This window comes from Mizuhopecten yessoensis, unplaced genomic scaffold, assembly GCF_002113885.1.
Source record: "Mizuhopecten yessoensis strain PY_sf001 unplaced genomic scaffold, ASM211388v2 scaffold7713, whole genome shotgun sequence".
Classification (NCBI taxonomy): Eukaryota; Metazoa; Mollusca; class Bivalvia; order Pectinida; family Pectinidae; genus Mizuhopecten; species Mizuhopecten yessoensis.
In genome coordinates, this window is record NW_018407185.1 from 58,176 (window position 1) to 69,814 (window position 11,639).

General features: G+C 35.9%; 1 protein-coding gene across 2 annotated transcripts in view; it reads right to left on the reverse strand.

Annotated features, from left to right (window-relative positions):
- Positions 1-2,254: 2,254 nt before the first annotated feature.
- The window catches only part of LOC110454183, an 18,695-nt gene continuing 9,310 nt past the window's right edge, over positions 2,255-11,639 (reverse strand). For both annotated transcript variants that reach the window (XM_021503560.1, XM_021503559.1), the window contains 5 exons: positions 11,367-11,467; positions 7,939-8,049; positions 6,092-6,224; positions 4,655-4,753; positions 2,255-3,363 (listed from right to left, as the gene is read on the reverse strand). In XM_021503560.1, the coding sequence (XP_021359235.1) occupies positions 3,209-3,363; positions 4,655-4,753; positions 6,092-6,224; positions 7,939-8,049; positions 11,367-11,467 (599 nt within the window). In that variant the 3' untranslated portion in view covers positions 2,255-3,208. The remainder of the gene's footprint in view (positions 3,364-4,654; positions 4,754-6,091; positions 6,225-7,938; positions 8,050-11,366; positions 11,468-11,639) is intronic.

Sequence of the window (11,639 nt, forward strand, 5' to 3'; positions counted from 1 at the left end):
TAAAAATGATTAAATCTAAGATAATCATCGGTATTTCTACCTGTCTGACCAACGTTTTGTTCAGGGATTTCCCTCTACTAGCGCATGTGCATAGCACACCATTTCTTTGTAAACAAAATGACTGGCCGTGTGAAGTAAGCGAAAGAAAAGTGTTGTACCGTGTCAGCTACGAAGCGAAAAGTTGCCAAATGGTCAAAAGATAGCGCAAGGGGTACGTTACGGAATCATTATTGCCAGTGGGAAGTATTCAAAGCAGAAAAAATCTGCCCTAGCAGTTAGTATGGTGCATGTATTCTTCCGGATAGCCGGTTAAGCTGAAATGAAATCGACAGAAATGCTAGCGCTGTTTATGTTATGAATAAATATCTAAAACTATTAATCTCGCTAGTATCATTGTGCGAGTTTGAACACAGATGAACTTAGTTTAATATGTTAATGGGCATGTTTTGGAGAGAGATTACTTTGTGTTTTATAATTATACAGTGGTGTATGCTAAAGGAAGGGATAAGTGACTGGTTAGTTTGATTTTGCCACGAGGCCCTCCAAGGGATAACTGTTGTGATGGCCACGGCGTATTCTGTTCTCTCCTCTGTGGGTACTCATGATCGGGGTCAAATGAGATACGTGTGCTATTAGATTTACATAATTTATAATATTACCGGGATCAATAAAATTGTATGATTTAATTTTATTGCTGAATTAAACGATTTTGTTTTGTTTTGACATGCAAGATTTAAATTAGTACTACCAGCTAATATGAATACCCGGCCTCCTCTGGTGCAACGACGCAATATATATAAAATAAATCGCTTCGTCAGAAAGCTATGTTATCGCAGCAAGATTAAAAATGTCAAAATGACGGACCAGGATGAATAACTGAGGAAGGAGAACCTACTTCTAGTTAATAGGATCGCATAACTTTTTTTTTTAAATCGTAATTTTTCAACAGTTCATGTTTTCATATGATGTTGACTTACAATGTATGATCATGTAACAACATTTTCTGTGTAAAGATATTTTTTTTTGCGACTTCAGATAGAATCGGAATATATATTGAAAACAGGAAAAAATATTTGATTACGTTGTAAAAATGGCACGTGCTACCGATAACTACGGCTTCTGTTTCGGACAAAAGGAACTGATTAAAGAAAAGTTGTCTCAACATAAAAAGGTTCATTTACAAGTATTCTTTAATCTCTGTAAAATATTGAAAAAAATATAATTATCAAGTATTTCAACACGTTCCTTATTGACACATATTCTACATGTACACGTAGTGGTTTTGCCATACAGGTTATTGTGTGTGATGGCTAATATGACTTACTAAGTGTTAGCGTATGGAGACAGTGAAAGTGGGAAAGAGAGTATACATACATTTATATGCATGGTCTAGAAAATAAATAGGCCAAAGACATTGAGTTGTATAATGTAATAAATAAATTCACAAACGTTTCCTTTTTTATTCGCGTGTAGTTTGTCATTGCATAAATGCACTTTATGTAAACATTTGAAAAGGGATTTTCGTCTCGTGATTATTCCTTTTTACAGAAAGGTTTGTCTCATGGTTGAGTGAAGGTGTTTAGCCCTGTACCATCTGTACTGGTCAACTTCCGGTACTAAATTCAATATATATTTATATATATCTACTTTATGTTTATGCCTATTATCATTGTTGACATTTAATTGTAAATGTATGACGGGAGAAGGCTGTGATAAATTGTAAAAAAATTGTGCCCCCATCCCTTGTTCAATTTTATTGGCACCAACTATATGTTTAAAGCTAAATACATTTAAATTTTGAATATTGGCAAGTGTGCAATTAACAGACTTAGAAATCATATTACTTGGTTTCATAGTGCGGTAAGCAGTTGCAGTTGCCTAACGGCCCCTCTCTGGGGGCCCCTATGGAAACTGTTTCATCTCGCTCACACCACTTGTGTTTACTGCCTAGTCAGGTGACGTTATTGGCGCTATTTTTAGCAGGGCTTTCCCGAACAATTCAAGTGGTCAAACTGGACATTTGGAACGGACTATGAATATGGGGATAGCGAGGTAACCACTGGTGTTTACTGCCTAGTCAGGTGACGTTATTGGCGCTATTTTTACCAGGGCTTTCCCGAACAATTCAAGTGGTCAAACTGGACATTTGGAACGGACTATGAATATGGGGATAGCGAGGTAACATAAATGGAAGTGCATACAATACATATATTCATTAAAAAAAATATGGCTCTTCACGTGATGTCCCTTTAACATCCATATATACTGTATGAACATGAGTATGAACATCCGTATATACTGTATGAACATCCATATATACTGTGTGAACATGAGTATGAACATCCGTATATACTGTATGAAAATGAGTGAACATCCGTATATACTGTATGAACATGAGTATGAACATCCATATATACTGTGTGAACATGAGTATGAACATCCGTATATACTGTATGAACATTTGTGTGTATAGCTGTGTGAATGTCTATGTATGAACATTAATATGTACTATATACACATTTGTACTGTATTAACAGCTGTAAATACTGTATATGAACTGTAAATATTGTATGCACATACAATGTATGTATGTACTCCATGAATATTCATATGTACTTATGAACAACTGTACGTACTGTATGAACATCTATATTTACTGTATGAACGTTTATATTAACGGTATGAACATTTGAATGTCAACTTTATCATAAAATGAAGATAAACATGGCTTATGTAAGGATAATATAAAATTTACTCAGACAAAACAAAATATTCAAGAGAATCAGATTAGGTCAAATTGAAATGACTTCCTGCATTACATTCCTTGAAAATTACTAGTGTACAGATGGGATTTTTTTTTAATTTGTATGCTTTGACAAAATGCTAAAACTGTAGTTAAGGTTACAGGAAACAGGTGCTTTAGAGTATGACATGAATAAAACAAATAATGTATTTAATGATTTCAAAATGTTGTTTTTTATACCACGAATTCATACAAATTTCATATTTCCGGACCAACTGTTTAGAAATTTAATCCCTTTTATGACCAAAGACCATCTGTCGTATGTCACCAATGTCTGCACTCGAGTAGCTTCATAATTCCAATATACAGTTTCTTCACATTTATAGTCCGGCCTAGAATACTCCAATTCCGGTCTTGTCACATGCTTTAACATATTACATGTAGTAGCTTAGCTCTTTACTCTAGCTATGGTACATAGCTCTCCGGCTCTGATGGATAAGTAAGGACGGAGTCTGGATTGGATGTAACGGCCTGGAGAACATCATCGTAGGTCAACTTCACCACCAGACACTGACCAAGGGCTTCAAGTTGACCATTGTTTTCCATCCAGTCACAGCGACCTGGAAGAAGGAAAACTTGGAGACTAAATGAATATAACAACTTTAGCTAGCTAGGGACCTGACAAATCACAAGGCTGATATATGTTCTTTGAAATTAACAGAGGAGCGACACTCGTCTTCAAAGCTAGTCAATTTTACATAACGTTACCAACAGATTCTTTTGATGTAAATCAAAGGATCAAACTAGTCTTCTCGTCTCATCCATAAGGTGTACGTTGCACACTGAGGTTTCGATTTTGCTATGACACAGTCCAGGGGTGCAGAGAGCGAAAAAGTGAGCATAACCCCTTGAGTATTGAGGAATTGTCCATCTGTGTATCTAGCTGTCATTCTACCCACACATGGTTACAGAATCCAAAATATTTTGTTTTGAAATCTGACTTAGGTAATGTCAATACAAGTAGTCATCAGTGTTTATCTGTCTGTCTGTCCGTCCGTCCATCCATCCACCCATCCACCCGTCCATCCATCCACCCATCCACCCGTCCAAACTGTCGTTTCCAGAGATTATCTCGGATTCCAAAAGACTAATCTTTCTGAAATTACACATGGTGGTACCCTGGTATGCAGATTGCAATAAAAGTTTTAAAATGTTTTTACGGTCTAGGTCAAGGTCACCGTTACTAAAAATTAGGGTTGTCAAAACCGTACAAACTTTAGTTACCGGTTACTCGAAAAATCTTCTGACCGAGTAACCGGTTTATCGGTAGATTTGGTAATCAAACAATAAACAACAACAACAGGTACATAGCATGTTTAGCTAATGTTCTATTCAAAAAGTATTTACAATTGATATCTTTTAATTAGCATGATAGGTTATAATTACTCGAATATTTCAGGGTCACCACAACTGAACAGAGACAATACATGCATGTGATATAACCGCAGTCAGTTAATTATGAACCACTTCGTTCAGAATAGAATGTTATACAATACAAGATATTTCTACACTTACTCACTAAACAGTCAGTCTGAACATTTTTTTTATTACTAAAATTTCCAAAAAAAACCTGGGTCTCAAGGATTATATAGTTTGTAGTTCTAAGCCAGGTAAACATTGGGCTCCACATGGGGTGAATTAATGTCTGATTATTCGGTAATTTAATTTCGGTAACCGGCTAACCGTTGACAACACTACTAAAAATAGACCATAGGGGTACAGTCGGGCACACAGTGGGGTTCAGACTGACCTGTTGGTGTTCTAGTACAGTTAAATTATTTGAAATGACATATTGTTCTTAAAAGACAATCTTGAATGCTCGTTAACGAAAATGATCTGGCAAAGACTTACAGAATGTTTCACCTGCACTTAAGGTATATTCCCAGGAAGATTCCGGTTCTGTTTCCAGTTCAACATCTCCCATCAACACCAGAACATATACATGTTGGTCTGGAAAAGAATGATAGAATCTATCACCCCAGTGTGAAGTATACAGAGAAATCTCTGTACGAGGGTAAGATTTTTGAAGTTTAGCACAAGGTTACTATAGTTTGCCAAGTGCTTAACTTCAACAAGAGTACCGCGGGGCGGAACATCATACGCCCGTCGAATGCCATTTAGTGTTATTGTTACTGAAATGAACAAAGGGCAATAACTTTTGCAAATATCGTAGAAATCCGTCAAAAAATGTAGGAGAAGATCTGCTGACAAAAGATCAAATACTGAAATGAACAAAGGGCAATAACTTATGGAAAAATTGTCAAATCAAAATTCTTTATAAAGGAGACACAATTTCATATCATGATTATAATGTATACCAAGTTTCAAAGATATCGGCCGAAAAATGTAGGAGGAGATTGCCGGACAAACAAAAGTTAACGCCGGACAGACGGACAACCCCATACCATAATACTCCTGTCAAAATTTGATGGGCGTATAAAAACCCTATCATGAGAGTGAGATTTACCCCCATAGGGTTAGATGGATGGGGCCCAAATAGGGAAATGTAGGTAAATATATAAAATCTTTTTCCTTCAGAGTACAAGCTGAAGGATTTGAACCTCGGTTTGTCTAGAGTAGCTTAGGATTACTTGCTCTTATCATATTTGCTAAACAAAAGATCCTCGTATTATAAATGCGACCAGGCGGAATGCCGTGCTGGGTGCCTTCGTCATGGTATTTCAGTGAGATAGCACTATAAAGTCAGCATCAGATCCCTGCTATCACAAGGAGGCCATTAGGGGTACACTAACGTATCCTGCCTCCAGTACACATACACAACACACATGGAGGCACGTCCTCGAATGACTTTAGCTGTTGATAGGACATTAAACAAAATAAAACCAAACCCAGAAGGACTCTTTGTGCCCAACCATGAATGGATCTTTGATAGATTTACAAAAGACGATCTTGTATACTCTTTACTATTCATTTGCCTTACAGGTACTTTGACCCAGGCCCATGCTGGAAATCCTAAATGGGAATCTTGAACATTAACATCAACCTCATAGTGTCATATGTTATATGCCACTATGTCTGTTTCATTTAAAAAGAAATATAGCAGGTGAATTGTTAAGGCCCCTGGGCCTCTTGTTGATGAACACAGCATTCAAGAAAATTGGTTTGAACAACAGTATAATATCCCAATCCCAAATGTCCTAAAATTTGTTAAAGTTTGCAGTATATAGTTTATGCCAGTATATGGTGGATGTCAAATCAACCTTAACTTTTGTTGATAAGATATAAGGAAAATAATTTTAAAAAAAACGAAACCAATATTTAACATACCAAATTCGTCCGTTGTATACACTAGTTCACCAGGATAATATTCCTGCGGAACACCATTTAAACAGATGTCATACACACATCGGTCAGAACACTGACGGAACACACTACTCTGCTTCATCAACTGGAAAATAACCTGTTAGGAAAATATTTAAACTATAGAAATGGTGAGCGAACTCACTAAGATATATATCATCTTAAATTATGATATCATTCAAACTTTGTTTGTAAGGGGTATACGAGTTGAATACAATGCCTGTCCCTCATGCACATCTACATAAGATTCACTTTAACTCTGTCAATAAAAAAAAAACAACAATTGTTAGAGTTTCCCTTACAAGGGTTTTAAAATCTAATGTTTCAAGGGTCATAACTCAAGGAAAAAAATTGTCAAATAAACAATTCCTTGTTTTTTTCATGCACATCATCAACATATGATGTATTTTCACTGCGTCAAGTTACAAATCAAACCAACACAAGATTTAGGAGATTCGCGTACAAGGTTCATTTACAGATTGACAGACAGACCGATAGATAGACAGCAGGGTGATTCCTATATACCCCAACAAACTTCGTTTGTGGGGGGTTTAATTACAGTCAAATTAAGACACAAAATATTAGATTACTATTCAATGCATTTAAGGATGTATGTTGCCTTACTGTAAAATGTATCTCCTTTCAAAATAGTTTCACTCATCTATTGAAAATAAGATATCTTTACCTTAATTCACCGCTGTAGACAATAATGGACTCCTCCAGATCAAAGCATGGAAGAGTTTACTGAAGTTACATAGGGGTGAAAGGGTTAATAAATGGTTAAATATCTTTAATAAATGGTTAAGTAAGTCTACAACACATGTGATGCACAAATGTATGCATTGATGACACTGAGGTGAATTAAGTATTATTCCTGTCCCATTGCTGACAAAAACTACAGAATTTGACTAGTTTTCAAACATGAGTAACCTCCCCTTAACATTGTTTTCAATGTAAAATAGTGGAACTGGGCTAAGAATTATCTCTGATCTGGTCGCTCATTTAGGTAGAGTGACATATGATCTGATGTCCGGGGTTCAAATCCGAGTCCATCAGAACACCACTGCTTTTGTTTGTTTAATCTTAATATTATATATTTTCATAACATGTTCTGCAAGGTGTGGATTTCTTTCATCTATTCAAGCTATTTTTAAATGCCAGTAAAAAATATAATTCCTGGTAACATTTTTTTTGCAGTGGTACAGAGATTCCTTCAAAAGTTTCAAGGGAGATTACTCTTGCACTGATCACAGTTTTTGTGCATAAGGTATACCATACATCCTTAAATAAGATTGAACTGAAATTACGTTTATAAACATTTCATATATTTTCAAACTAAACAATTCTAATCATTGTTATTTCAAGGTTTCATTTAAAAGGATGTTTTGTACACATGACAAACTGTACTGTATATATGTATAGTACAACCTTTCTGCAACATTTTAACTATTGCCTATTTCACCTTCCATTTTGAGAACAAACTATCACAGCAGCGAGCACATGCATCCTTATATAGCAAATCAAATATAGTAATCACATGTTGTGGGTGAAATCAAGTTAGACACTCGATCAGGTAAATATGAATATCTTGGTGATGGCAAATTTTGATTTCGCCAAAGTTTTTACATTTGTGCATAAACGGTTACATTGTTTAGTGCTGCAGTAACATTAAATATATATACATGTATAAATTGATGACTATTCTATTTACACAGTGAAATCATAGAAAATAACCATAGAATATATGTCACGAATGCTGTGACATGCACTAGGATAGTTGAATCTAAGCCTGTGCTTAGTCATATACAGTGTACCTCAAATTGGAGATAGGCAGGATACTTGGAGTGTATTCTGGAATCTTTGTTAACATGAACCATCCACTTTGCCTGCATCAAGCTCCAGGCTGTTCCAGCTTCCTGTGGATGCTGAAGGATACAGATAAGAAATTCACAAGAACCATGATGACGGCCGAAAGTGACAACATGTTATTTTGGAGATTTCTTTTATCCTCTTTACAAATCTCCGTCCCCATCAAAATAAATTTAGTCAGCTGTTTCGGACTAAAATTAGCTGAATTTCTACAAATGAACACTAATGAAATGAATTATTTATGTTCTTGTGATATATATGTCTTGTAACCGTCAACACCTTTCATCTTGATGTAGTCGGAGAATGATGTTACTCTATTGCCGTCACGAAACATGGTTAAGCAAGGAAACGAAGAATTTTGTTTCCCTACGTGTGGAAAATAAATATTTTATTATGCAGAAAAAATGAATAAAATTCAAAAAACAAAATACAAATGAAGACAGGATCAGGTTGACGCGCCAATGAGAGGCTCCCAATAAGGGAAATATGATAAGGGAAACTTGAGCGCTGAGGGCGACATGATGTTTTATTACCCTGTCATGTGACCAGAATCATCCAGTCAGATGGACTGTTATAAAGATGAGGTTAATAATTATAAACAGAGTTTATAATGGATCTCTGGTTTAACAAAATTAGAAATAGAACTGATCTAAATTAAAAAAATGCAGTATTAACGAATCATGTACATTGAGTATATCATCTTTTACTTACCAAATGTTTTATAATTCATGTGATATGAAAAAAATAAAAATATTTTGCTTTAAATTTATGAACACATTCCATGAATATTATTATAGCTATTTGTGTACGAAGTATGAATCAAATATTTTAATTGATGTTTTTTTGTTGCTTAGTGTGACCGTCCATCCTTGCACGGCCTGGGGAATGATGAATTAGCTCAAGTTCACTGTTGATTGTCTTAAACTTCCAGCTCATTATATCTATTTCCATGTCTCTTGAGTTTAAACCCTCCAGTTGCATCTCTCTTGAGTGTCCCCTATCTAAGTGTGTTCTCTTTCTTACTCACTACCTAAGTGCCTTCTTTCTATCTATCATCTCTCTATCCATCATTCTACATAAAAACTAAGAAAGTATACAACACGCAAATTATCTATAACTAACATTTCTATTGGTGAACTATTTAATATTGGTGGGACTAATCCTCATGAGATTGACAGCCATCAGGTGGTCAAATGTCCACTTGCCCATGAAGGTTCCCAGGTTCCAGTCTGTACATGTACATTATCAATTATCTTTAATGATGCAAATCTTCCCTGCTCTTTTCACTACTCTAAGTAATTGCTTCCTGTCCTTTCCTCATCAACACCACCATTCCTACATTCTCTCACAATAGCACTTTGTCCTCAACAGCTAGTCTGTCTTCCATTAATTCTTTCTCTTTCATCCGACATCAATTTAATTACTTTCTCTAGACAATTCCATCAATTTTTCCAACTTTTCATATTTTTAATTATATAACAGATAGTCCACCTGTCCTTCTATATCAACCTGTCACACGAGCAAGAACTCCTCGATACTCCAAGGGTTACACTGACAATATCACCTCCTCCTGTACCCATTAAATATATCATGTTCAAATTGAAGGCACAAAGATAGCTATATTTTATTGGTCTCGGGTAAGAAATACTGACCAATTGCAGATTACAGAGGAGCAACACTCTAGTTCAGAGCTGTTCAATTTTACCGTTATACTGCCACGTTATTCACCTGATGTACATAAAACGATCAAACTAGTCTTTTTGTGTCATCTACAAGGTGGCGTACAAACACTTTTTGTTTTTTTCATGATATATGTATTCCAGGGGTGCAGAGAGCAAAGGTGAGCATAACCCCTGGAATATTATGGACAGGTTTTGAAGAAAAAACACCAATGAATTTGGTGCAGGTGTAACACAGTGAATTTTTTTATCCATGAAGGTAAAAATATATAAAAGCTGTTACGTATGTTTGCATATTGGATTCAAGAAAAGTTAAGGTTCCCAGTTCCTTGGATTCAAGAAAAGTTAAGGATCCCAGTTCCTTGGATTCAAGAAAAGTTAAGGATTCCAGTTCCTTGGATTCAAGAAAAGTTAAGGATCCCAGTTCCTTGGATTCAAGAAAAGTTAAGGATTCCAGTTCCTTGGATTCAAGAAAAGTTAAGGATCCCAGTTCCTTGGATTCAAGAAAAGTTAAGGATTCCAGTTCCTTGGATTCAAGAAAAGTTAAGGATCCCAGTTCCTTGGATTCAAGAAAAGTTAAGGATTCCAGTTCCTTGGATTCAAGAAAAGTTAAGGATCCCAGTTCCTTGGATTCAAGAAAAGTTAAGTATTCCAGTTCCCTCTACCTGAACTGTAAGCAAAACACTAGGGACCTCCACTGTGGATTTCCCTACATAGAGTAATCTCCCCTGAATTTTGTTTGGATATACAGTGAAACCTGTCTTATCTGACCCCATGAGGGAGTGAATGCTTTGGTCAGATAGGACAGGGTGTCGGAAAAGTCAGGTTTTTGAGTGGCAAGTCAGTTTGGTAGTTGAGTTGACATTCACTACGATCATTCCCTTTATATCTAGATATATATGGGCATGCACACTAAGATGTTTAATTTGTTTGAAACGTTAAATATTTACATGGTATGTACCTGTTAACAAGAAGTTTCACAATGCTAGTGATGAGGTACGCAGGTAACCGTAGCAAAACAACAACTGACAACTTCAAAAATGACGTCTTGAGTATAATATACTCAATTTATCAGTATACCTATAAAGTACATGTGATTTTAAATCACTATGTAACATGTGTGATTAAAGACCCTTTTTATTCACACTAGACTGACCGACCCTGGCCTTGACATAGTCAAGTGGAACGTGTGTGTACACATGCGATGCGCTGAACTTACACCCATGTACAGTGAGTTTGATGTGTCAGCTTATCAGGGACAATTTTCATTACAAAAGTAAACTTCAGTGACTGAAGTATGTATCGGAATTTGGAAGTGGCACTCGCAGCGACCAGATTTATCAGTGTTTTTATACAAAGAATATGAAGGAAATCTCAAGGGAATGCTGCTGTACAATGTTGGATTTGACACGATGTCGGAAAAGTCAAGTGTCGGATTAGACAGGTTTCCCTGAAACTGTAGCATGGCTGGACATAATTTGCTTATTTCATCCTTATTATTTTTTTAAAACAGACTGAATGTTCCACATAAAAGTTTCCATTTCGTAGTTAAGAATTTTTGACCTGCTTAATGACATTCTGCTGTAGCAGCATATATACATATATATACAAAAAATCAGCACTTTTCGTAATGAGTATTTCTCGTTAACGGAGAGTGCTGACAGTTCCTGATCGTTAATGTTTAAACTGTGTACCTGAGACACAACATTTTGTACCCACTCTTTCCTGATGGGGATGACCTCACAGCAGGTTGTGGTCAGGACTGTTACTTCATTGTTCACTCCAAGCAGTACACCTGACAATAAGGTCACAGAAATCAATTTCAGTGTCCAGTATCGGACTGTTATAAATAGTTGCCCTAGTGTCCAGTATGGGACTATCTGTTATAAATAGTTGCCCTAGTGTCCAGTATGGGACTATCTGTTATAAATAGTTGCTCTCGTGTCCAGTATGGGACTATCTGTTAT